Source organism: Etheostoma spectabile, chromosome 9 (genome assembly GCF_008692095.1).
Source record: "Etheostoma spectabile isolate EspeVRDwgs_2016 chromosome 9, UIUC_Espe_1.0, whole genome shotgun sequence".
Classification (NCBI taxonomy): Eukaryota; Metazoa; Chordata; class Actinopteri; order Perciformes; family Percidae; genus Etheostoma; species Etheostoma spectabile.
This window is the reverse complement of record NC_045741.1, coordinates 34,038,958-34,066,904: the sequence shown is the minus strand read 5'-3', so window position 1 is coordinate 34,066,904 and position 27,947 is coordinate 34,038,958. Positions and strand designations below refer to the sequence as shown.

Here is a 27,947-nt window from a genome sequence, read left to right as displayed (position 1 = left end):
TCTTTCTCCATGGATGTAACGATAACAGGATTTCTTCTCTCTGCACGCTCTGCAGCTATACCGCGCATGCGCAGTAACGTTGACCGGCTCCCCACCACGGCCTCCATTTTGTAGCAGTTTTGCAAGCCAGCTGCTTCCACTCGTAGCTAGTGCAGCATCAGTCAAATACATTGCATTAAAGGTTTATTCCAAGCTGAGGAGAAACTTTAAGGACAAGACGATGGCTGACCCATCCGCCGATGTGAAGATTCCGGAGGGTACAGAGGTCCGCAAGCTGTCGGAGCTGAGAGTTATCGATCTGAAGGCCGAACTGAAGAAACGAAACCTGGACACCACGGGCGTCAAGAGCGTGCTGTCCCTGCGTCTGAAAGAGGTATCCTATTACTGTCCACTTATTAAACATAAGGCAATGCATGCATATGGTTAATACGAGTGCTACAAAAGCCTGTATTTTCTGGCTAGTTGAGTGTAGCCTGTCACTCCAATGTAAAGCTACGTTAACGTTAGCTTACTAGGCCCATTGACTGTGTGCTAATTAGTTAGCTAGCGGTAACGCCAAACGGCTCACCGCTATTGTTTCCGTATCTTTTTATACATTTGACGTAGATTTTTTTTTCTTCTTTTTAAACTTTGAAGTCTTTCTAATTTGTGCAGTTTATTAATGTGTTCGTATCGCCACAAACAGGCAATCGAGGAAGAGGGTGGGAATCCAGATGAGATTATTGTCGCTCCGGAGGCAACCCCAAAGAAGCCTAACGTTACACCTAAACGGCCTTCCAAAGGTAAATGCTGCATAATAATCGATGGGGACACCACCAACATAATCTTCTGCATGTCTGTACAATCCGAAACACGGTCTGCCTGTCCGTTTCTAACGAAACTGTGAACTCATCTGCTTGCCAAATAGCATATGCTAGTCGGCCTCGTGGTATTTCCTAACTGTGCACTGTTACAATCTTAATAACAGAACAGTTTAGGAGACTGTCACCTGATGAGCCTATTATTTTTGTGCAGTTACTTTCCATTCATGTCCCTTACCATTAAATTATCCATTAGTGTTTGCCGTTGTGCAGAACATCATTTTGTCCCATCATATCTTTATTAAGGATTGAATATTTTAAAAAGGATGTGTTGTTATGAAGATTTTGGAGATAAGTTAGGTTGGATAACATTCAGACAGTAATACTATACAATTAAACAACACCAAGCAAGCATAAACTACAGATGGTAGGATTTAAATCAGGGCTGACGTATTAGCACTGTCTCAGTTTTTGCTAGGTGTACCTAATAAACCAGCAACTTGGTTTACACCCACTTCATGGATTTCTAACCTCAATATGGACTATTTGGATTATGAGTTTCCTGAATAGCATGTTTATACTTATCTTACAAGCGTTCCCAGCAATCTCCCACTAAAATTAAATAAATATACTGTCAAATGAGTGCAACATATGTTTCACTGTATTTATTTTCCATTTGCTGCAAAATGTACAATGTATACTTCCTAGGGCAGGTCGGAGCGTGGAGTAATAGTGCTATGGAAGGATTATCATTGACTGCAACAAATGCCACCATATGAGTCTTAAAATGTCCAATTGGTTTTGAGACTTTTATAGAGGCACTAGTCATTTGGGAAGATGAAGTTGGTAATGACATTATTATGGGGCAAGCAGTCTTTACATGACAGTCACGACCATTTAAGATACACAAATGTAGGATCCATATCTTGTATTGGATTGCATTAAGATTGTCTCCTGTAAAATCTGACAACAGTTTCCATTAATACCCAGAAGACACCCCAATGCCGCATTGGTCTAAAATAAAACATATTTTCTGTAGATGCAAGGCAAGAGATTGATGAACCAGAAGACAACACAATCGATGAGGATTTCCAGGATGGCCATGTGAGTTTGCTAAACCTATTTTACCATGTTGAAGCGATACTGTAGCATGATGCATTTGCCGACTTGGGTACCCTCCTTAATGACTGAAAAGTTCTGTATATTGCTGTTTAATTTTAGCTCGCTTCTTCAGCAAATTCCTTTTTCTCTCTTTTTTAGGAGGAGCTTCAGGATTATAATGAGAACATGCAGGACATGGACATCCTTGACATGAACGTTCTGGATGAGACCGAGAATGACAATGGTATACCAGCTGAGGATGATGAGGATGAAACTGCAGATTTTCACTTCTGATGAAGATGCACTGTTGAATGAAGAGCAAAACAACAGGACTCTTGAGTCAGATGATGAAGCAAGAAGTCCAGAGGTGAGAAACTAGACTATAAACTTGTCTACTCATTTTAATCTTTTGTCTGTTTAACTGGTAGCTATTAAAGGTGCAATATGTAATGCTGACAACTAGTGTTTAATAAATAAATTACAGTGTAATAGTTACTGCAGTACACATTCAAAAATACTGGAGAGAGTCGTCTTCTTTGCCCCTCCTCCCCAGACTTGAAGTTCATGTTGGTTGCCAGAGTGAGACCGCAGCATCCACAACAATGTTGCTAGATGCTTGTCTCACATATCCAGACATTAATTCACTGCACAGCGAGTAGCTAATGTTAGATGTTGGCTATGTTGACAGACATAAAAGCCTGGGCTCATGCGCAGCTTTGTACTCCATTTACAATTACGGCAAGAACCACTAAAAATAACATGTTACCTTGCCGTCTTCTCCACCCAACTTAACACACTTTATTGGCTTAGAATTATGGCAACAATCGCTAAACACACCTCAAACTCACGGTCATCTCTTCCCGATTTAAAATAACTCGGCTGCAACTGCTGAACAGTCTACACGTTATAAACAGCCGTGGCCTGCCTGGTCCTCCTGTAACGTTAGCAGTTAGCAGGGTTGGCTTTAGCGTTAGCCAGGACCAGTCGGGATCACTCTACTGGTTGTGTCGCAATTGTTTTTGCGGTTAACCAACTTAGTTACTCTAGCTATATAATTCAATGTGAATGCGCAAATGTTATAATGACAAAATGCACATCCCCTTTCGCTGTGATAAATTTTGCCTGGATCTAATGCGTTACCTGAAATTAACCAACTCAGTGTTCTTTTGGGCTTTATGTCCTCATTTTAAAAATACATCTCCAGTATTTACCCGGAGTTTGTAACGTCTCTGGTCATGCAAAAACATGTTAGAAACATGCCAGGTTTTTAAGTTGGGTAGATTCTATCTCAGTTGATCCTGTTTGTTTGCTGCTTTCATGGCTGTACTAACATTACAGCTGTAGTGTGCTGGGTTTAAGTTTTTACAGGCAACATGGACTGGCTGTCAAACTGGGCAGTTGATACCAACACACAGGCCAAAACATAACCAGAAATTCCGTTAACGTAAATTTCAAAAGGACAAAATCCTGGCATTTGTCATTGTTGTCCGAAAATATAGTATTTCAACTTAGGATGTTTCTTTAATATCTGATGATGCATTGGGGTCATTTTTGGATTTATTACAGTAAATATATTACGTATTGGACATTTTAATGCAACTGCTTTTTTATCTATTGTAACAGATAGATGAGTCCAGGATGTTGGATACGGATGAACACGTGACATGCTCATCAATCAGTATGGTAAGTACATTTTTCATAGAAAGCTCAATAAGCTACGCAAAAACCAAATTTCACTAACTGTCACATTCATTAATACATCATTCTTTTCTTTTAGGTTCAGGATCCAGATGCAGATGACGTAAACAAAGAAACAGGTACTGTAGAAAAAGGTTGATTCAGAAGGTGGAGGCATCTTTTTACAGTGTTGAGTTTGGAATGCAAACACTTTTGTTTAGTTTCAACCAGGAAGAGAGACTGGAAGCCCAAAGGGGATTGCTGTCTTTGTGTTGAAATTTGGTTAACCACTACTTATTAATGTTGATGGCAAATATTGATTACGTTTCCAGTTGTGTTCTGGCAGTAATATAATAAGTGGTTAACAATTAGATGCACATTGGCAGCAATTGTATGTCATGGTCAGGGAGGTGTGAGCTGTTGCAGGTGATTGCAGTGTTTCTAGGTTGCCACATGAAGAACAAGACAAAGAAGATCCATCAAGACTCGTCAACTATTACAACTTTTTAAGGACTTTGACTCAGAAATCAGCTGGATATGAAATTGCTGGACTTGAGCTAGACTTCTTCTGGTCATCACGAATGGACACTGGCATAGTCAAAGGCTGAAAGAAGATGGACTGCAGCGAGAATCTGCTGCTGCACTGCTGATCTTGTGGCTCTCTTCAGCACTGAACTCTTTGTCTGCTTTGGATCAGGTGAACACAGTGAAGTGGTTCGACTTGAAAAATAAGCCAAAGTGTTAGCCGCACAAGCTGCTTGGTTGTCCCCCAGCCTTTGGGTTCCCTTCCAGTCTCTCGTTAGGGTCTACTTCACCGTTTTAACACATAGTTCTAAGAGCACAGGCCAGTGGTCATGACGTTCCTAATCCTGGCCTTGCCAGTTCCTCGTTAACCATTGCTGTGTTTCAGAAGTGATTAAACTCTGTGCCATTCTATTCCTGTTAAATCCGTAGAAAATGACAAAGTAGCCGGGTCTTGTTTATCTGAGCCACTTAACGAAGATCGCCACGAGACGAGCCCTGAAGAAGAGCAAGCTGCCACCGCCGGAGGGGAAGATAATGTGTCCAACACCGGTGCCAAGGCCGCCTCGGCTGCCTCTGGAGATGTGGAGAGCGATCGGGAAGTTGTGCAGGGCGACCAGGATGTTGTGGAGACTGACGCCAAAGAGGTTGGGGACGCACAGAATGCCCCAGAAGAGACATTTGATGCTGAAAACGAAAGCTCGCAGGCTGTTAGTGTAAGCGAACAGGGTGCTGTGGGTGAAACTGTTGATTCAGAAATGGGGTCTAAGAAGGGTGAGGAGGATGAGAAGACAGAAGAGAAAGCTGCTGCGGATTCAGCCTCCACAGTGAAAGAGTCCTCTTCTGTAGAGGGCGATGATCAGAAAAAGAGGTTTGTTGCTTTCTGTCTACTAGAAACCAAAATGGCTATCTCTGTTGCATTGGCTCCTTTGTGCTAGCAAAATTTGGATGCTCTTTTGGAGGTAAAAACGTTCTGTGCATTTGTCTGTTTTCATTTGTCATTCTTTACACTCTTATTCCACTTTTAACCATTAACACGTAATATCTTAGGATTGCCATAGGGTGTAGTTCCATTTCCCTCACTGTTAAAATTACTGCATAATGGTACATGATGGGCTGAACCCTGTCAGTTATTATTCCACAAAACACATGCGTGTAAACAGCTGTATAATGAAAGATACCAGGTATCCTCACTGCTGGATGTTTATTGCTTTTTTTCTTTGTCTCTAGCGCTGAGGAGAAAGATGACAAGACTGAGTCAAAAGATGAAAAGGGTTAGTGAATGAAGTGTTTTGTTTTTCCCTGTTCTGGTTTTTCAAATCCAGTGGATACACGTTCTCTAATTTATTACGTTTTTGTGTGTAGCCGCTGGAAGTGCTGCAGCAGGCAGTAGCAGGAATCTGTGGGTCAGTGGTCTGTCTTCCACTACTAGAGCGACTGATCTGAAGACTCTCTTCAGCAAATATGGCAAGGTTTGTCCATGCAAACTATCCCTCACCATTGGTACCGGCCTTGGATTTACAGATTTATTTCAATTTGATCTAAAATTGAGGATTTCACAATTCATCTCCCATTCCCCGGTCATCGCTACCTCTTTGTCCTCACTTCCCCTTTTCTATCTCTCCGTTTCCTGCAGGTTGTTGGAGCGAAGGTGGTGACCAACGCCAAGAGCCCCGGCGCTCGCTGCTATGGTTTTGTCACTATGTCATCCACAGAGGAGGCCACCAAGTGTATCAGCGACCTTCACAGGACTGAGCTGCATGGCAGGATGATCTCTGTGGAGCGGGTGAGTGTTGGCGGAAGAGCTTTTTGCTTCATTGTAGTGCTTTCATTGGATGTCTAATAATTGGGGTTCCACCCAGCTTCACCTTATGGGTATGGGAATCTTTTGTAGCATTTTTACGCAGGTCTCCATTTTCTGTTGTTTAATTTAAGTTTGAGTTCTGTCAGCTGTAATGGGAGACTTAAAAAAAAAAAAAAAATAGTTACTACCTCGATGGAGACGAATGTAATTACACATTACATTCAGTCCTAATTAGAAACCCATACAGAAAAAGAAAACCTCATTAGGCAAGCCAGATGAGTCTATTTATAATCTCTATAAAAGTGTTTGTGTTGCCTTAAGCAGTACATACCATGTAGATCATTAAGATAAGAGCAGGGGAAGAAAACAAAGCCTAAATCTTTATTTCCAGTACAGTTGTAATCCAAAGTGTTTGGCTCTCCAATTGGTATTTGTAAATGTCATCCTTCAAGTCTGTTGTAAAGCCTGTACTAGACACGGTAAGACTTGAGTGATTGTTACATTTGATAATTTATCATTTTTTTAAAATTGCAGCATCTTTTAGGAGAAAAAAACTTCAGCTAAAGAAAAAGTATTTAGATACCTACAAAAGAGGTTATTGTTCATTTTTATTGTATGGTCATGATCAGTGTGAAATTTCAGTAACAAACACATTTCCGTTTTAAAACATGTAGGCTAAAAATGAGCCAGCTGGGAAGAAGCCAGCAGACAAGAATGACCCCAAGAAGTCTGGCAGTGACAGAAGACAATCCACCGACTCCAAGTAAGACCGCTCACAAGCTGCCGCATGCTTGCATAAAGCCACTTACTAAATAATTCCCCTCCAGCTCGGCATTTTGCTCCAGTGGTCTTTCAAATATCATGGGTGCTTACATTTTGAGCACGGCATGCCTCATTGGTAACCTACCACCACAGCGCTACGAGCCTTGTGTGTGGCCAAGCTATCAACTAAATGGGAGAAAAGTAACTGTTTAAATGTTTTATTGATACAGTTCACACTGTTTTTATTTTCTGTAGATCTGATGAGAAGGCTGAGGGAGAAGGTAAAGATGGCAAAGGTGAGAAATGTGGGATTCTTTTGAGCTTGTACACATAAAGTGAATGCTGCCAAAATGAGCACCTCCGAAACATTTACTTATATTTTTGGCAATGTCAATTGTGTTTGTTTGACAGGGCGAAATGAGAGGACTGTAGTTATGGACAAGTCCAAAGGAGAGCCTGTCATCAGTGTCAAAACCAAAAGCAAGGAACGAGTAAGTAAGCATTTCCTTACAAGATGGCACTAAAATCAAGAGGGTTAGATCTCAGCACACAAGGTTCCAATTAATATGTAGGATGGATACATATCCTACCCAAATGAACAAGACTTTCATTCAAATCTGCTGGCCAAGTTTTATTTTGACATTTAGATACTCTTCTTGAAATTTTTTTATTTAACGTTTTCTTTCCTTTTCTCCTTTCTGCAGGACACAAAGAGTCGGGACCGCAAGTCAGCCAGTAAGGAGACAAAAGACATCCTGTCATTTGACCAGATCAAGGAGCAGAGGGAGAGGGAGAGACAGAGACAACGAGAGCGGGAGGTCAGAGAGGTGGAAAGACGCAGATGCAAGTAAGGATCATGCGAGGGGGTCCAGAAACCAAAATCTGACCCCACCAAAGGGCTTAGTAAAATAATATTAAGCAGTGCTCGACCGCCGTAGCATATGTAAAGTCTCTGTGTGGAGCCTCCACACAACCATAAACAAGCTTTATCTTTTACCCAGTGCAGCGCAAAGCCAGACGCAAATGTCTTTGCTAGATTAAGACCGGCGCGGTTGTCAATTTTTCGTCCAGCACCCTTGTCGTTTAAATAGCAAATGCATTTTTAACAGCGTGTTAGTAAAATGTGCATCGGCTCGTGCACAGTGCGCACACACTACTGTATGCTTGGGGGAGACTGGGGGCGTGGCCTTGACCAACTGCCACTTTGCTTGTTTAAAGGCATGATGTCTCTCTCATGTGGGTAAGCCAAATTCTCTGGGCGGCCATAGCAAATAAAGGGGTGGTAAAGATTCCAGATTGGCTCATCTGAGCTTTAAATAATTGACATCTTTATTTTTAACATGTAAATAAAATTAGAAAAAAATAGTAATAAAAAACAATTAAACAACAAAATAAAACTCCATAATTTCCAGTACTTAAAACCCTCTATTTACACGTGCAAAAAGGAGTAGGAAGAATTAAAACTTATGTACTCCTACCCCTTCCTACCCTATTAAATACCCTATTTAATTTTCTCAAAGGCAGAGCAGGATACGCAGGGCTCTGTTTACACCTATCACCATTTCTAGCCACTGGGGGACCATAGGCAGGCTGGGGAAACTCATATTGATGTTAAAAAAACAAACAATTTCATGCCATGGGACCTTTTTAAAATAGGGCACTTAGTGTTAGCTTTTCTTGCTTTGGGTGGAGTCCCCAGAGCTAGCCCCCGTCCTTCACTCAGTAGCCGGGGAAACGAGACACCTCGGTTGGTCTTGAGGAGCTGCAGCATTTATTTGTGCTAAAACTGCAGACTCTAGCTACTGTACATGAACTTCCTTACTCGCTTCTACTCATCTCTCCCCCATTTTCTCTTCCTCTTGCTTTACCAGCATGCTCAAGAGGACTTCAAACTGTCCCACCGACATTCTAAACCTTTTTATTTTTTTTAAGATTATTTTTTTGTGGTGAAGAGTAAACCTCTATATATGGACGCCTGCTCCAGTCGGAAATTTGTTATTGTTCCAGGCATACATCTGCTGTCATTTAATTGAATTAGTCATAATGTGGTTAAAAAATTGTCATTTTCAGTGTTATGCCAATCTGGGTAGATAAAGGCTTTATTAATACCCATGTTGATCTTATTTCAGCACATCCTCCTTATAGACTACATTAACAACATCGTTCAGGTACAACCTTCTAAGGGCTCATGATAACTGCAAAAGGCACCACTGCACAATAGCTGAAAAAGCCAGAGGCCCCGAACCACCTGCTCCTCCAGTAATAAAAGGAATCGTCCCAGCTTTTTACAACATCCCTACTTTTTTGTAAAATGAAAAGATGCTTTCTTGTTGAAGGCTGAAGAAATTGTAGCATTTTTTACAATATGATTTTACACTGGACACTATTAACTTATATTTACAACCCATACAATACTTCCAAAACCGTACACGTGGGTGCTTATTGATTTATCATTTCCATTTTCTTTCAGTAGCCGGGACCGAGACAACCGCCCCGAACGTGGTGAGCGCGAGCGAATCCGTCTGTTCCGAGAAAAAGAGGAGAGGAAACACTTGATCCGGAAGAGAAACTGGCTGGAGGTATTACTCATTCCAACAGGGGATTTCTTTCTCTCTCTGCTTTGCTCTTAATGTTTCTGTCCACATTTCCCTGCATTATATTTTTCTCTGCTGCATATCTTAACTCGTTGAATACAGCTATAGAAATAAAAAATAGTACGCTTCCCTGTATTTCCTATTATACATTTTTCCACACTTTTCATATACCCTATTTTCTCACTGGTCTATTGTTGATAATCTCACTGAACCCATGAATGTTTTGACTCCCAGGCTGAGAAGCAGCGCCTCGACGCGGACCGCATGGAGCGCCAGTTCTTGGAGCGGGAAAGGCTTCGTATAGAGTACGAGAGGCGGCGCGAGCAGGAAAGGATCCTCAGGGAGCGTGATGAGCTGCGACGACAGCAGGAGCAGCTGCGTTATGAACAGGACCGACGCTCTGTTAAGAGGCCTTATGACGTTGATGGCAGGTAAAAAAATCACGGACATGATTGATAAATACAAGTATTGCTTGGCAGAGGTTCATTTAAGTTAGCTTCCCATTAATTTAAATATTGACATCTTATTTTATTAAAGTGCTTAAGATCAATAACAAGGGTGAGAGCTTCAGTACTTCTGTATGTACTGTGTATATCATTTGGACACAGAGCAGCCCAGTGGATATACTTCATTCTGGATGTGGTTTTGCGACTCCTCTTTTAGGAAAGATGACTGGCCTGAAAAGCGCATGGCCCTTGATGATCGTTATAGCCGTTCAGACTTTGGTCGTCAGGAACGTTATCAGGACTTTGACCACAGAGACCGGGGCCGTTACCAAGACGACATGATGATGGACCGGCGGGACAGCACTCGTAACGTTGCTGCAGACAGAGATGGTCCGGTAAGAGTTGTTGACCCTTGTCTCTCACTGAAGTTTAGATGCAACTTGCGCACTTCTTACTGTTAAAGCATGCATCCTCATGATGGGAGGAGCAGGGCTGATAACTAAATCGTCATGGTAGTGGTGTGTGACTGAGTCGTATACCAGTGCACATGGAAAGGATAAATACTCACTGGGTTGCCACATTTACGTAGTAACAATGTATAAACTGTCCAGGAACACAGAACGAGTGAATTTTAACTTTCTTGTGTTTTTTCTTTCAGCACTTCTCAGACCGATCAGACAGACATGGCAGAGAGGGCCGCGACTGGAGTGGGAGCTATGACAAACGCATTAACCCCAGGTGAGCACCTTACTGAGCTGGAACTGGCTTCAGTTTTCTAAATAGTGTCCAGAGCTGACATTTTTTCTGAAAGAAGGGGAAAAAGTTAATGTTTTTCTTTTAGGGAAGGAGGTCGAGACTGGGACTCTAGCCGGAAGCTAGATGGAGACAGAACATGGCAAAGTACGTGTGTTGTTACTTGTGCTTTATTGTTAGTTTGTAATGACCGCTACTAGTCACCCCGACTCTTTTCGTGGTACCATTATGTACATTTTGAAGTAAAGTAGTTTCACCTTCTGAGGATTGGACTGGCAGATTGTACAATTATAGTAGCAGGAATACAAGTCCAGGAATTAGTTGGTATCCTACTTAATGGCAATATAGACGTAGAGCTGCTCTGGTCCACGCACCTAATTTTTTGAGTTTCTTTTTTTGTTCCAGGTAGAGACGGTGCCATCCCCGGCCAGAGCCACATGGCGCGTGGAGGAATGGCAAGGTGAGTAGTGAATATTGACTGGATTTATGCCATATTTTTGATGTTCTCCCTTTTTTTTTTTTTTTTAAACTTTCACCTCACAAGAGCAGCCAGCTCTATTTGTTGGAACAATATTGTCATCATCGTGTGTCTGTTTTTTGTTGTTGTCCCCAGCCGTGGAAGCTACATGAATGCAGGAACGTCTCAGTCCCTGTCCGGAGCTCTCAACAGACAGAACCAGCTGATGCAGGGCAGCGGGCTGCAGGGTGGAGCTTTTGGCAGACGCTACTGATGTCTCTCTGAAGACAATAGTGGAACTGTCGTATCAGGAAGGATGTGACCATCTTGTTTTGTAAATAATAATTAAAAATAATAGGAATTCTTTTTTGACAACTCCAATCTTATTTTTCTGGTCGCTTCTCTTGTTTGTTTTTTGTGTGTGATGTAGTGATCTCCTACCTTGCATTTATCATTCAGACCAACCTACCTTGTTTATATAACACTGCTTGCCAAGAATGTGTTGTAAATGCATGTTGGTCTGTGGTGGAGAGTCACATCAGAGTTCTGTGTTGTGAATTCAGATGTTTTAAAGACATCTGGGTTGATGGACCTAACATCAGTCTCTGTATTCAGTTTGTGTCTGAAACAGTTTTTAAGGTAAATGTCACATTCTGATTATCCATGCTTGTTAGACTTTTTTTTTTATATTTCAACCGGTGCTTTTTTGTTTATAGTTTTTGACTTGTGTGATTGTTGATAGTGGTAATAAATGCCCCAGGAGTGTGTATGTGTTCACAATCTATTGATTATAAAATCTAAATCTCAAAGTTAATGTATGAAGTTTCAGCCTATATTATCTGTAACTCAAATGTCTTTTTTTTTTTTGTTCATAAAGTGTTGTATTTAATTTTGTTCTTTTGATGATTGTGTTTGGTTCATTTCAAAGCCATCCTCTGGTCCGTAGCAGAGAATGTCAGCTGCTAATAGCTAGTGGAGCTCAGTAGTAAAATACACTGGGTCAATATTAATCTTTTTGCTACAGAAACAAATCCTGCCTTACGCTTGTTTTAAATTGCCATAACAATTTTTCAAAAGTCAATTTCAGGTGCTCACATTGTGCACAAAAACTTAACTTTAAAGTATATACGCTGATATGAATCATTAAAGCAACCATTTAATTTTCAACCCTTCCTTTAGAGCTTCTAGATATATTACAGTTTAGTTATTGTAAAAATGCAGTGTAGAAGTTGGACACTTTATATTCTTGGCACATGCACTGAGCTCTATTGACTTGGTTCCCTGAGTTCTAATTCTTATACTAGCATACTATTTAATATGTCGTTAAAAGGTTTAGTAGTTCTGTACATATTATGTCAAATACAGCATGCCAAAAATACCAGGCTGTCCTACTCCAGTCTGATTTTGCAGTATGCAAGCCAGTTTGTTTTTCTGACTATTTCTGGTCCACAATCCTCACATGCAACAGTACGAAATGTATAAGGGCAACTGCAGTACATACTAAAAGTATGATATTTAGAATTTAGCCCAAGTTGGTGGTTAACTGAGACTTCAATAATCTATCTGAACAAGTTGGTACAAACGGATCAACTCAAACTCTGTTTATACTTTGGAAAATTGTTCACCAAATCCATTTTGGGCTGTTTGAGGACAGATTAATTACAAAACATGTCTGCATTGAGATTTTGGGAATAATCAAATGATCCTGGATCAAACAAGCCCTAATTAACAACCTTCATTTCAACTTAGATAACTTTTAAGAGCATACAGCAATATGAAAATGTAACTTGTAAAACAGCAACAAATGCAGTTACTCAACAACTAACGACCCAGTCAAAACTAGTTCCATTGAAATGGAAATGCAACAATAGTTGACCCATTCCGCAGGTCCGAGATCCTAGTGTACACCTTGCAAAAGAAAGAAGTAGCCATGGCCAGGGATGAGTTACTGTGTATAGTGTGTTTCAAACCTGATTAAAAGTGTGCAAGATGAGGAATATTGTTGCTGACTGATACACATAACAGGGTGTTTCCCTCTGACTAAAACAGAATAATAATGAAACCACCTCACTGCTTTGACTCTGTTACCTTTTCCAGGACCACATACAGGCATTTGCAGTCAGACTGCTGTTCTGGGGCCCTGAAACCTTTCCAAATGGCAGACGGAGAGTTACTCAACTTGGAAGTCCACTGATGATGGATGTATTTCGCATGACTTGTAGACCTCCAGCCTAGACTGAAGAAATGAGGTGAAAAGCCAGTGGCTGCAACAGAAAACCCTGTGGGTGGCCTGCTGGAGGAACTGATTGGAGTCTAACAACGTCATCTCTGGACAGTCACCTCAATAAGTGTCAGTGTTGCTTATAACTTTGCAGAAGAGCACCATGTCTAGGATTGCATATCAGGTGTTCATTTGCAACAGGAAAAGATCTTGACTGTAGGATGTCATTTTGACCTCTGTACATAACACTCATAAGTCATGAGTAGACCAACTGTCAGTGTTGGCTTAAATTGGATTTCCAGATATAGCTCCTTCTTCACTCTAACTTCATTGGTTCTTATCTATTACTGGATCCAAGTTCCTTTTCTATGAATGAAGTTCCTCTTTTCCACTCAGATACTTTCCTCCTTCAGCACACTGCAGCTCATGTGTCATGAAGCGTTAATGATTGCTCATAATGTGTATGTATTACTGGGGAAATATTCAACAGCAGGTTGTAAACTTGGGTGTTAATTTAAGCCTCAGAAATAATGGTAAATTTGATCAAACTCTGAAAACGTGTCTGTAGGGGAATGCTATTGCTGCATACTCCTTACATATTTTATGCAGCATGGTTCAGATGTGTGCATCTGTCAGTTTGCAACATTGACTGACACCTTGGTCGAACACCTGTCCACTCCATCTTGCTGTTTAATGTGGAAACACAGTCACAACATGAGGTGAATACAATCTTGATATCGGTTCATAAAACTCTTGATTCTAAAGTCTGCCCTATTCTCCTCCGTCATTTTGTTTTTTGCCCACTAGAGGGTGTTATATAACCATAAATAGAAGCCAGAACTGGCCATTTCTAATTACACTTTGGGCATTATGTAGATGGTATTAATTGACAGTAACTGTAGAATCGGTTGAAATACCAAAATGCTACACTACAAGCAACCATGAGGACTGAGGGTTGCAGTCACTGCATGCATAGTGCTACAACTGAAAACGAATGAGGACATTTGCCAGTGACTAGCACTGCAAATTGTCCACCAGATGTAGAATGAGCAGCTTAAATCAACATGACTATGGCTACAGGGGAGAGGAGCACACAAGATCTGAGCTATAGAAGGCACACACCCTGGACACACATACACTTAAAGGCAGCTATAAGTGTATGAGGTCAATGTGAAAGGAATGCACACACACACACACACACACACACACACGCATGCAAAGCGTCTTTCTTCCTCTGTATATCTATTACACAGAAACACACGCGTATTGCCTATAGCTGCAAATATGTAGCAGAGATGTTTTAGAAATTGAATAAGAGAAATAATCACAGGGTTAATCTTAAGAAATGTAATGTAATTGTGTGATATGTGGAGCTATGGTGGCAGGGAAGGTGATGACTACAGCAGGGGCCAGAGCCTCACCTACAGACAAACATGATGGACGTGACATCAAATCACACAGCAGGTTTTCAGTAAGATGCTCTGCAGTGTTTCATCGCTTCCATTGGTTCAAGTCTCTGAGTCAGAGGCAGTGCATGTGAACGTGAGACACTGCAAGCTGGGGAGCTGAGGCAGGGTTGTAATGTTCGGCTTGCTTGTTTGCATTTGATGAAGCACTCACGTGCATACACTCCTCATATATGTTAGTCTGCAAGGCACCAGACCTGAGACCACCACAGGTGGCTCCACCAGGAGCTTCCTTGGACAGCTGAGGGAAAACAAAGCTGAGACAACATCTTTATTATCTTTCAACAGAACTGAAGCTCCGATTAACAGCAAGAGCTGCAGGGAGGAGAAGGAGGTCTGCAGAGATTCAGTGTTGTGGGCCAGATAAATGCAGAAAGAGAAGCAGTTAAGAACACCAGTGGAGTATATATATGTGGGATCTAAGTTCTGTTAGTTTGCCCTGTTTCTGTCAACAAACGTTTTGAGAAATTATTTGTCATGCAAATATATAAACAAATATACAGTAAATAATGGGTGAAATCCTTCATCTCACAATCATTTGTCCAGACATGGTGCCAGACTGCTGGGCAGTGGCACCAGAGGAATGATGCAAACTCTGCTTCCTGCCTGCCAAAGACATTAGGCTCAGACGGTAGACAGACTGATGAAAAGTGAGCGAAGGCCAAACCCGAGCCAAGATGGCTCATCGCTGTCAAAGACCTGTCAGAGTCAAGAGAGTCAGACATAAGGTAAGAGGGATGCTAAACCCTGTGGGCAAAGTCTGCCACCAAATGTTCTGATGTTTCTGACCTTAAAAAAATCTTGTTTGGTCCTCTCAGTCTTTCATTTGGGTTTTTTCTTTAACAAAATACATGACTTAATGATGATTTCATAAATCAGTTTACTCATTGACCAATCCCATGTAATATCACAAATACAGTACATAACTACCTACCCAGTATTTGATGTGCAATAATTAATGCATGTTTATTTTGAAGTTGATTTTCAGATAAGATAAGGTTGTAAAATGATTCAAATAATTTAAACAGGAAAGTCAGCACAAATTGAACCGTGCAACCCCCTCTCAGCGCCTACAGGCCAGACGCAGGCCTCTTCTGGAGCAGTTGAAATCCAATACTTATGAAATCTCTTTTTTTGTGAGTTGGGACATCAGTGAGTTGAGAAAGTCTGTTCTGACTAGACTGGTGCTCACTTCTGCACAAACAGTGTTCCGAGTCGTCTCCCTTTACACAAGCCAGCATGACCAGCTGCCTTCATGGATGAACTATAGAACTCACTTAGGCTTTGGGTCTGCTGCATTCCACTCATAACATACAGATAAAACCACCAACACACATGTACAAAAGCCCTTATGTAATCTACAGGCATGAAACTGTGAGTGAGAAACCAGAACTACTAGATGTGCATCTCCTGCACCACCTTGATAAATGCATGCCTTCTTCATGTGTGCGTATCACTGTAAGGACACTTACATACATCCATGACCAATGGATTTAATTTTAATTTTAATTTTAATTTTAATCTGTTTATTGATCCCCTATGGGGAAATTACAATTTACACTCTGTGTCCACACTTTGTTAGTTTACACACAGTCCTGAACTGCACACACACACATGCATGTAGCCTTTTGTGTACTGGCAAAATAGAGTAAAGGAAGGAAACTTGTGTGTGTGTGTGTGTGTGCACGAGCATTGGTTTGTTGCTATTTGTACTTATCCCTCTGCACATACTGTACTTACATGCACATGCATACGCTGAAGGTGTACGAACATGCGCGTGTCTTATTGAACTGGCAAACAAAAATGTTACTAGATAAGTTACTGTGCCATCTTAGGGTTTTGCATCTGCATACGGACTTAGGTTTCATATCTAAATATACATTATGTATGTCAAACCCCATATAAGGAGAAGGCTTCCTGCCAATCCCATAAGGTCACCCTACCATACATCCAGCCTTCATGTACTGTAGTGTTTCTAGAGTCAGATACACTATAGCAGGGTTCTTCAACATTTTTTAAGCACTATTATAGTATATTTATCACTATTACACATATTGTATGAAGTAAAGTTGCATATTAAACTGGACCTACAATAACTTGTAGGGTGGCCTAAAACCTTTATACATACCCTTTTTGCATAGAATAGTAAGCTATTTGAATAGCCTAATATTGTTGGCATGATTTTATAAATAATGTTTTAATGTTTAACATACATGTGGCACACATCTGTGGATGGCCTAAGTGACTATTTTACCTACAAGCCAGTAAGCAGTGGAGATTTATATTTGCTAATAATATGTTGGATTTATGTTAAGACTTTTGAAAACTACTTTAGAAAATTAACAATAATTTGGAGGCCCACCTGCATTGACTCTGAGGACCCCCTAGGAGTCCTGAACCCCCTGTTGAAGATCCCTGCACTATAGTCTCCTCACTGAGATCACTTCCCTGGGTTTGATAGAGGAAAAAAGGCCCTGCAAAAGAAAAGTGTCTCTCATTTTGAGACGTAAGCTTAGGCAATTCTCTTCAAAAGAGTGCCCCACAAAGCATTGCCTTGCATCCCTATACCATCATCAGTTTGTTTGGAATCTGTACATGGACATAGGGTTCATATATCTAAATAAATTACTATAAATGTCAAACATTATATATAGGAGGAGGCTGATGTTTTTGGCTTCTCATGGGCATTATCTCTAAAAAAAGAAAAATGGCTCACAGCAAGGCCGCAGAAGTGATTTTATCTGCTTTTTCAATATTCAAGACTCTTGCATGTCCAATAAAACAAAAATACTGGTTAGTTTGGACCTTTGTGTACATGTTTCATTTTTAAAGTCTGTAATATTAATAATCTATGATCTCCTAAATTCTACATTTTGACAAACATTATTTCCCCTGGAGAGTGTTCTAGCTGGTTCAGTTACTGGAGTGAGGACTGAAAGGTTCATATAAGGGCATACACAGTTTACAGTGTACACAGGATACAAATAAGATACTCTCTCTGTGTATGTTAGATTTAAACACCCAAACGTCATGTACAAACACTCCCTCCCCTCCCCTCCCTAGTTTCCTCGTTAAACTGCCGGCACAAGCACAACCTCTTTAAGTCACCCTTGAATAGAGGAATAAAATACTGCTTTCCTCACACATTCAAATCTTTCTGTGGCTCTTTAATGACCTTTATGTGTCTTTAGTAGGAGGCTCATAAAAGACTGAACTCCCATTGAGGAGCCTTTCTTTCTTTCCGTCTGTCCTGCCCAGCAAATCTTTTCCCTCGTCTAATGGATTTTGAATGGGCAGCAGTAAAGCTAAAATGCACTCTGGTGTTAGCTAATTAGAGCGTTCTCTTTAGCTTTCATGCAACAAATGTAAAACAAATCCCTGAGTTTTTTTTACTCCTGTTGTCTGGACAACAATGGTTATCAAAGAGTGCAAAGATGAAGAGGAACAAGATGTGATGAGGGTCATTGAAGTCAGGATAACCAATGACAGGTTGGCCTTGCGCAGGGTGCAATGTGAGAATGATACAGTTTAAGGAACAGAGGAAAAGATGGAAGTTGGCCCCCATATCAAAATGAAGCCCCATAAGTATTCATTTCACCATGAAACACTCAGTAAACATAAAAGTCAGCCAGTGTGTGTGTGTGCTCAACTGCATAAATGCACATTTATGAGATTCCCCTTCTAAGTATTTCGTGTGAGCCTGACTGACTGTGTGTTGTTGTTATGTGAGATTTAAGTCACACCTGTGTTTGTTACAGTGGTTTACTCTATTAATAAACACATGTAACTTGCTGGAGGCAATAGAAAGAAAAAGAGACAAATAAAGAAACAGATGGAGTGTAAACACCACCTCAAACCTTCAGCAGATTTACAAAGTCACAGTCACAGCGTGGCTCAACGCTGCTCAGCTCATAATCTCTTAGAAGTGCCAACAGAGGAATGTGAAACAAATCAGTCATTTAGATTTGCAAGGCTCCAGAAGAAAAAGCCACAACAGGAAAGTGAAGGAATTCATTACTAGCAGGAAATACATGTTCTCTCTGCAGTGATTCTTTTAATTTCCTCAATGTCAAAGCCAGGGACCTGCCTAGGGACTGCAGATGTAAATGAGACTAAGGCTAACTCTGGTACAATGCATGGAACGGCAACACATACGTGGTCCCTAACAAATAAAAAAGGAATAAATGAATAAAAAACAAATTAGTTTGAGCTCAAAGTGACTGAATGACATTGAACTAGGCCATATCAGATCTGGTTGGAAGCCAAAACAGCTGTCAGCTGCACAGTGTACCTGTCATTGCTGTAAACTGTTGCATTTTGTCTCTGATCAGCCCCCTGCTCTCATCCTTCGTCTCTGTGTTCCTTCTACATCACTTCATCCTCTTTTTGCTGATAATTACATGTAAAACATGCCAGGGCGTGTCTCATACAGGATATTACATTTCTGCCCTGTCGTTTATCTCTGCGGGTCTCCCTTGGGGCAAGATACTGTAACTGAGTGAATGCAGAGATCACAGGCTCGGGGATAGGCGTTGCTCTTCTCTGTAATCACTGGGTTGGGCCTGTTGGTCCGGCCCTAAGCATCACCTTCCTAACAATCACCGGCATTCACATACATACAAACACTAAACATACATACACACTACATGTAAGATAAAAGAAACAGAGGGCTATATTTAGAGAAGCAAAATATAGAGCAGCAGTTGATTACTAACGACAACACGATGCAATAGTGCAGAAAATATTCGTGAAGGAAAGTGAATCAGTTTTTTTTTTTTTATCCACCCAAACTTAGCATTAAACTTGATGTTCTGTTTGGGCTCTTGGAGACCCTGGGCCCTAGTTAACATCCACAAAAAAGCATGCTTGCCAATATTTAATCAACTTGAAAAAGATATTTGCATTTGATTTTTGATTTTTTTTTATAAACTCCTCTCTTGCTTCTTACACAGTTGAAGCTATATTTTGTGCACAGTAAATTCCTATCAGGGGAGGCTTTTTTTTTTTTTTTAAGGCAACACAGAATACATTCAACAACGTGGCCCTCACTCTGAATCACGCGCCGCACGTGGAAACATAATCCAAATCTCATTGAGTTTCTCTCTACTGGTTTTAGAAGAATAATAGCTCTGAAGATTAAACAATACAATGGTAGTGGTGGTGGTGGTGGTGGTGGTGGGGTAGGGTGGGGGGGAGGGAACTGATTAACTGAAAATGAAGTATATCACATTTAAAAACATGAACATTTCATCCTGATAATAAAGTATATAGGCTATAGGTTGACCTGTTTTTGTTGCCCTCAGTTTTGAGATAAAACAGAGGTGTAAAACATTCTCACGCAGGTGTTTGGGCATGAAATTTCTCATAAAACTCAGACACGTGGGCTCGGACGTATTTCTGCTTGTTCTTAACCTACATGTGTCTTTGATTTTTCTGGAGTTTTGGAGTTTCTTTGGTACCTCAAAGTGCTGCAAAGGCAGTTTAATTGCCACCATGAAGAATGCACAGTGTCTTAACATCTTGTTTTCATTTAGCATGACATGATGTAAGACAGGAATGTGCTTTTCTCAATTTATTGTATTTTGAATTATTCTAGCTTCCTTTTTGCTTCCAATCGGACAACACGGGGCAAGAAATTGTGGTGTCATTTGTTACCCAGTTGGGCTTTGTCATTGTTTTTGAATTGCAGACTCCAATGGAAGAGGGGGCTTTGTAACATACCCACACTGTTCAGAACATCTGTTTCAGATGCTCACATCTGACTTGGCATCAGTGGCCTCTGACTGGCCACACAATGACATCAATTAACTGATTATTTACAAGACTTCGTTCATTAGCTGTGCTGTTATTACTGTGTGTTATTACTGTTTGTGTCTGATATACCCAGGACTCCTGGAGAGAAGTGATACTGACTGAATGACCTTGGGTGAAATAAGGTAAACTGGACCATGAATTCTTAATTACTCACTTCTTAATTCTTGTATACTTAAGCACAAATATGAGGTACTTGCACTTTACTTGAGAATTTCCCTTCAGTGCCACTTTATCCGTCTACTTCACAACTTAAAGGAACATATTTGACTTTTTGTTGCATTAGCCTACTTTGACAGAGGCAACTTGTTATTTACAAATCAAGATTTTACACAGAAAAATATGATTAGCCTATAAAAATGTGTTGCATTGGCATATATTACCCTACAGAACTAAATTAGCACCATAACAAACTTCAACATCAAAATGCCCCTTTCACATCAATATGTAACAGTATATCAATCACAGGGGACATTTTTCTGTTTTTCCAGTGATGATACTTGCGTATTTTTGATTGAGTAACATTTTCAATTGAGGGCTATTACTTTTGTCTTATTGGCAAACTATTTTTCCACATCAATTCTTGCTTGTTATGAGTTGTGAAAAAAACAAAACATTTTCACAATGACAATCTTTCTTAAAATCTGAGGCAACTCTCCTGCAATTTCTTAAACATCTAACAAGATAATTTGAGTTTCTAATTTGAGTTTCTAATTGACATAATGACATCGTTTAAATGCATGCTAATGATCCAGTCCTGTGGGCTGCAGGACGTCAGCTTTTCTGTGAATAAGTTTGTGAGTAATTTCCCTTCAGTGAATCACAGTGGGCAAAGTTTAAACTCCGCCCTCTAACTTTCAGCCAATCATGTTTGAATATTCAAATGAGCCACCCATAAAGATGACTTGGAGCGGCAACAGTAACAGACCGTAAGAAACTTTACGCCTTAACCGCAACTCCATACAATTCTGTGTTTTACAATATAGCCTACGCTTGGATATACAACGACATCCAAAGAACTTTTTTTTCAGGATATTTTAGAAAGAAAAAAATTCTCAATAATATGGGAAAAAATAATATCTGCTTTTTGTCTGTTTGGATAAGTTTGGGAAACATCTTTGCAACTTTTTCTTCTGACCCTGAACTCACCACCACTGGGTTTGGTAAGAGCAGCCCATCAACTTGTTAGTATACCGTGTTTGGCAGGACAGGATTTTGATGATTTATCCGCATCTGTAATGAAGCGATCATTAAGCAGGTTAATTAATGCATGCTGCTCCGTGTTGACCGGGAGTAACCCGCTTTCACAGCCTAGGTCTGCATCAGATTTCATACCATTCAGGTCCATGTGTGCATGATCAAAAGCGGCTGCTACAGGCCTTTTGTTTGGACAAAGAACAGAGAGAAAAAAAAGACAGTATTTTGAAATATAATGAAATTGCATTATATTCGAAGTTAAAATACAAAAACATACTAGTATTTATTGTTTAATTAGAACGGTTTTGTATGACCTTTCTCTAATTAAAACCATTTCATTTTTTTTTATTATTATTAAACTACAAAACTATACTTAGTGGAAGAACGTAATTAGTTTAGAGGTTTTTACCCCAGTTTTAACCAATGGAACGGAATCCCTTAAGAAAACCCAGGCTCTTAACAACACTTTGAGGTTTAAATTAGGCTATTTTCATGCTGGTAGAAATGCAGTGGAGACAAAAGGGGGCGACACTGCCATGCTCTATGTCTCTACCGGGTCACTGGCTCACACTAGTGTAATTGGTGTTCACAATAGGATTAGAACAGCAGCAACGTTCCGTAAATGGCATGATCAAGTTTGTTATTTTTGGTGTTTTTATTTTGTCTTCTGCAAATCAATTCGTGATGAAAACTCTTTTTTTTGTTGTTTAATTGCTGCCTGATTGTTGCATAGATGCATAGAACCGAAAAGTGTAATAATAATGTCGTACATTTACATTTTTTCTCGTCAGAATGGCTGATTTGTGCCTTATGCAGTTCTCTACATTTCTGTCATACCATTAATCTACTGCATACTGCATATGTGTTTCTTGTGACAGTAAACGCCACAGTCACCGCTTCTCCCCTCCCGACCACTACTGAATGGATCACAGACTACACTGACATTGTGTCCAAGTTCTCCCTGCGCACTGTGGACATCCCAGATGAGGACATGTGCTACATTGAGCCCGGCAGGCCAGAAACAATCAAAGAGTGTGAATTCAACACAGAAACACAGAGCTTCATTGTGATACATGGCTGGACGGTATGTTAAACTAAAGTTGTCACCAGCGTAGGTTACTTAAGAAAATCATATTAAAAATCACAGATATTCTTATGGAAGAATCATTTGTTAATTAAGTACCTATTTGTGCAACGTGTATGGGCACTGTTTTGTTTTGGCCGTCTTTGAGATTTTGTTTTTTTTAATGCCCCTATGGCTTTGATACTGATGCAGTGAGATATACCACACATACCAGTCATAAAATTTGCCATTTAATGGAATGTTGCATGAAAAATAGACAACAAACTGATCATTAATGTTGAGCCAAGTCCAAACTGATGAGCATCCATTGTGAGATGAATAACAATAAATGCAAATTTCAGAGCTGGCAGACTGACAGCAGTGAGCCGGCTCTCTCTTCCTATAAAGTCATTTAGGGCCAGGCATGCAACAAGAATTAAACCGAATGACACTTTGGTGTCTCTCCAACCACAGGACACAGAATGAGGGCTAAGGCCATGAATGGCCATGAATGAATCACACCATCCAGGAGCTGACCTGAAATGTGTGTGACTATGTATGTGTGTGTGTTACTATAGGTGACCGGGATGTTTGAGAGCTGGGTGCCCAAACTGGTGTCGGCTCTCTATGAGCGTGAGCCCAGTGCCAATGTGATCGTGGTGGACTGGCTGACCCGTGCCAACCAGCATTACCCAACCTCTGCAGCCTACACTAAACTAGTTGGCCGCGACGTGGCCAAGTTTGTTACATGGATACAAGTGAGTGTTTTCATTAAACAGTATACAAGCTGGCTAACAAATTGCTAGCAGCTTGATCATATTCTCCATATCCTCTCTAGTGGATTTGTCCCACTGCTATTGAATCCACCAGAATCTTAAACTGGCAGCAAAGAAATTAGAGCAGCCGGAGAATCTGTGACAAATTTGTGTGTGATGATGTAATCTTTTTGAATCCAGCGGTGCTGCTGCTGAAATGTTTTCCTTTTGGTTATAATTTGAAACGCCCTAAGAAGTTGTGTTGTGACTGTGGCTCACAGCACGACATTATTAGTAACAAGACTCAGTATTTAAGTGGAGTGCAGACTTTGTTTGAGTTACATCAAGGCAGAAAGGTTTTTTTGGCATAAATATTTTCATTTGTTTGTCCTTTGCGTGACTTCCAAGTTTCCAAGTTTTGTCTTAGAATAAAAATTACATGACTGAATCCTTGTCTTGGATTATGTCCCAAACTCCATTAAGATTTGAACAGAGGGCTGCAGTGCTTTTCCAGGTACAGCCTACTATTGTATTAGTATTACTCCCTCCAGCAAGTCTGCAGGATTCATTTTAAACTGTTTTAAGGCATGTCAACATCTCATCCATCTCCTCCCTTTCAGAAAGAGCTGCAGCTGCCCTGGGAGAGGATTCATCTCCTCGGATACAGTCTGGGAGCACATGTGGCTGGAGTTGCCGGAGACCTTACAGAACATAAAATCAGCAGGATCACAGGTGAGAATGTTAACTTAACCAATGGATCATCATCTGCTCACTTTACACTCAGATAAACAGCCTGTGCATAATTATATTTAACTGGAATTTGAGTCTGTGTAGTTGGATTTTTCATCTGCCTTCTGTAAAGTGTGTAACATCGTTTTCTTTTTCTTTTTTTTCAAATCCCATGAATAAATTTACAAAGATGTGTAGCCTATAGTGTTGTTGCTAAACACATTTTCTCTTATTTGATACACACTCCAAATGTAGTCTATGAACCAATTAGTACTGTACTGTTATGTACCGTAAAATAAAAGCCCTACTTGTAAAAAACAACACAGCACACAGAAGCATATTCTCCCGGCCATTGCATTCCAGGCCCGTATTGTATGTGTGCATGTAGCCAGTCCTATCCCCCAATTTGTCACTATGGAGTTTATACAGCTTTGAAATCACTCTGACCTGTTTAGAACAATGATCTGTTTACTGTGATCTGAAGCAGGAGCCCATTATGAGTCCACAATCACGGCTTCACATTGTGCAGAGCTGCACACGGAGAAAAGACCCCAAATGAAACACTTGTTTCACAATAAATGTTTTTTAATCAATCCATAGATAATTATCAATCAAGAGACATTTATTTCTGCTTTCATGTGTGTCTATTATTATCTAAACACTCTTTCATTACAGAGGACTGTACGCAATCAGCACAAAATTAATTCACAACAGTTGAAGTGTCACTGAAATGGCCTTTGTCTCACTCTTTTTTTTCTAGGTCTGGATCCCGCTGGTCCCACCTTTGAGAACGCAGACAACCAGAACACCCTATCCCGAGACGATGCCCAGTTTGTGGACGTCCTACACACCAACACCAGGGGCTCTCCGGGCCGCAGCATCGGCATCCAGAGAGCCGTGGGCGACATCGACATTTACCCCAACGGAGGCACTTTCCAGCCAGGTTGCGATATCTCAAATACATTGATGGGGATCGCATTGGAAGGCATCAAGGGCCTCCAAAGTATGTACTCCAAATACTTCTCATTGTTTGTTTCTTACTATACCTATATGTATACATACACTCTAAACTAAAGTAGATGACCTTGTCACATGTTAGCATGCATATACCCTTATTATTAGACTCCAGTGGCCAGTAAGTCACCCTGAGTGTTTTTTCATAGACAATGCATGCCCTTGGATTTATCTCATGTGTCGTGGAATGTGCAAACATTTTTGTGTAAGTGATGATAGCTCAAATTTAGGTAGAAGATTTTTAACGCTAGGATAGGCTTGTGTAATTTTACACGGTGTCAACAAACATTTTGAGTCTATCAAAGCTTTCAATTAAAATGGGTTAAGGTTAGGGTTTGCTTCCAGTCATACCAGAAGTGTTTTAACTGAGCATGGCAGAGCTGAGTGAGAAATGCCATCTGGGTCAACACTGACCCTAGAGCCATAAAAGCTACACAAGGAAGACATTTTCTCTGACAATGTGGAGGTTTCACAGCTTCTGTACTCTGTGTCCTGCAGATATGGACCAGCTTGTCAAATGTTCCCACGAGCGCTCGATCCATCTGTTCATCGACTCTCTGCTGAACACCCAGCAGCAGAGCTTGGCCTACCGCTGCAACTCCAGAGAGGCCTTCAACAAGGGTCTGTGCCTCAGCTGCAGGAAGAACCGCTGCAACAAGCTGGGCTACAACATCAACAAAGTCCGCATGACCCGCAGCGTCAAGATGTACCTTAAGACTCGTGAAATGATGCCTTACAAAGGTAAACACACAGAGGAAGAACACATACAGAAGCTTTTGTAGGTTTTGTTTCATGTGCAGTGCAAGAAAATATAAGAAACACCTACACACTACTTTAGAAAAGACTGGGTTTAGACTGGGTTTATGTTCTTTACTGAGGATTAGTGGGGGTTGAGAATTGATGCACATACCTTCATTGGAGTAATCCTTAGCGTGTGAGCTACTGCTGTTGAGTGTACTTAGTGTGGATATGGCTGCTTAGAGCTGGAGTTAATATTATTACAGTCAGTGCTGGTACAAATACACTAAACACACACCACACAGAGTTCTCTCACACTTGAAAATGTGTACAAAAAGTAGCAAGCGTTCAGGAAGTCACAGGAAGAAGACGTCATGGGTATTTTAGTTCCTTGGGGAATGCTAATGTAATGCGACACCGCTGCTTGGGATGTCAATGGAAACATTTATTTAAGAATTACAATTTGGACCAAGTCAGCATGTTTAATAAATAGTTCCATAGAAATAACTTTGCTATGCGATGGTGTAACCGACCAGGATTTATCACAAATCCATCTTTAGATGCAGCACAGTCGCAGGTTACAAAAGGGCTTTTACTCTATTAAACTAACTGTAAGTAAGTTTTGTATAGTTGTGAGAGAGTGTTTAAAGTGTAAACTGTCTGTTTCTTCTCTCGTAGTTTTCCACTATCAAGTGAAGGTGCATTTCTTCAGCAAGGAACCACTGAGCTTTACCGAGCAGCCAATGAAGATTTCTCTGTATGGAACCCATGGAGAGAAGGAGGACATTTCCTTTGTCCTGTACGCAAATTAAACAGTACAATTTCTTTATCATCATGTGAATACCTAAAGAAAACACAGACATGCATGTGGAAATTATAAGAAAAAGTCAACACATGGCCAGCAACAGTTATTTCCTGACTCTAAAAAAAGACCATAAAGGCACTTGTGACACGCATGAACACACACAACCACACATACCACAGATATCTTCATTGCGTTCATGTTGAAGACAGACAACTCTATATGCTGCTGACCTTTGACCGTTGCTCTCCCCTTTTCTTCCCAGGCCGGTCCTGAACGGTAACGCCACTTTGTCCTTCCTCATCACCACCGATGTGGACATTGGAGACTTGATGATTGTGAAGCTGCGCTGGGAGAAGGACACAATCCTCAGCTGGTCAGACTGGTGGGGCAATACCAAGTTCCATATCCGAAAGCTGCGCATTAAGTCCGGGGAGACCCAGTCCAAGTACGTTCTTGGTCACCATCAAACACATATGATTATCTAGAATAAACTTGGAAGAGATCCCGTGACACTTAAGACTGGGAATATTTTTTGACTTTTTTTCTGTGTGTGTGATTCCAGGGTGGTCTTCAGCGCAAAGGATGGAGAGTTTGCCTACCTCGTCAGGGGAGGAGAAGATGGAGTCTTTGTCAAGTCAAAAGAAGACAAAATGAACCGTAAAGAGAAATTGTAAGTTGAGGCGAAGCTTCCTTTTTATTTATTGTCAATTATTAATTGATGCATTTGGAAATCCTGTTTCATCAGAAGCAGAAGCTCTCCTGTTCACTGTTGTCTTCTTTTCGACAGGATGCACAAGATGAAAATGCAGGGCAGTCTTTTTGGGCAGAACAGTGCTTGAAGTTGCACTTGAATACACATCATGCACACAGCATCCATCTCTACATACATAGCCAAAGATGGACAGTACACAGCAACACTGGGAAAGCCTTTGCAAGTAACTGGACATGTACTCAATGCTGTTTTTGTTTTTCTGATTTTCCTTCTGTTGTGTTTCATCACTTCAACTTTCAGTGCAACCAACACAACCTCATCCACAGTGCTGGAAATTAGTCTGCTCACTAGCTCTCTCCTGTCTCTCCGCATAATCTGCCATTGAAAAATGTTGCAGTTTTTCTTTGTGATGATGTTCTCACATTTAACTTTTGCTGCATGTCTATATAATCATTTGTTTATGCTCTTGTAGCCCACATGTACTGTTTGTACTGATTCTGATGTATTTTGAACCCCTGAA

At 40.6% G+C, this 27,947-nt stretch overlaps 2 protein-coding genes and 1 long non-coding RNA gene across 3 annotated transcripts; 2 read left to right on the top strand and 1 right to left on the bottom strand.

The window, feature by feature from the left end:
* The first annotated feature begins 72 nt into the window (after positions 1–72).
* Positions 73–11,805, top strand: safb (scaffold attachment factor B). The gene is given in 22 exon segments (XM_032525205.1): positions 73–373; positions 686–782; positions 1,840–1,904; positions 2,061–2,192; positions 2,194–2,268; positions 3,525–3,584; positions 3,679–3,718; positions 4,533–4,971; positions 5,331–5,374; positions 5,466–5,572; positions 5,737–5,886; positions 6,579–6,667; positions 6,922–6,962; positions 7,078–7,157; positions 7,371–7,513; positions 9,137–9,245; positions 9,495–9,691; positions 9,924–10,101; positions 10,365–10,444; positions 10,548–10,606; positions 10,865–10,919; positions 11,073–11,805. Coding segments are annotated over 22 exon segments (2,511 nt in total). The 5' UTR covers positions 73–220; the 3' UTR covers positions 11,191–11,805.
* Positions 11,806–19,827: 8,022 nt separating this feature from the next.
* Positions 19,828–27,947, bottom strand: LOC116695147 (uncharacterized). Its single transcript, XR_004333363.1, has 3 exons — positions 27,857–27,947; positions 24,220–24,222; positions 19,828–19,855 (listed from the first exon to the last, which is right to left on the bottom strand). It is a non-coding gene; the product is annotated as an uncharacterized LOC116695147 (long non-coding RNA).
* Positions 21,325–27,599, top strand: lpla (lipoprotein lipase a). The gene is made up of 10 exons (XM_032525212.1): positions 21,325–21,577; positions 22,490–22,695; positions 23,253–23,432; positions 24,050–24,161; positions 24,919–25,161; positions 25,671–25,913; positions 26,589–26,709; positions 26,978–27,160; positions 27,278–27,385; positions 27,503–27,599. Exons 1-10 carry the CDS (start codon positions 21,478–21,480, stop codon positions 27,552–27,554), a joined length of 1,548 nt encoding a protein of 515 aa, XP_032381103.1. The 5' UTR covers positions 21,325–21,477; the 3' UTR covers positions 27,555–27,599.

Coding starts and splice junctions, on each gene's coding strand:
- lpla (XM_032525212.1), top strand. CDS start 21,478: ATGGGAAAAAATAATATCTGCTTTTTGTCTGTTTGGATAAGTTTGGGA. Junction 25,914..26,588: donor TGAAATGATGCCTTACAAAG/GTAAACACACAG, acceptor CTTCTCTCGTAG/TTTTCCACTATCAAGTGAAG. Junction 26,710..26,977: donor GAGGACATTTCCTTTGTCCT/GTACGCAAATTA, acceptor TTTTCTTCCCAG/GCCGGTCCTGAACGGTAACG.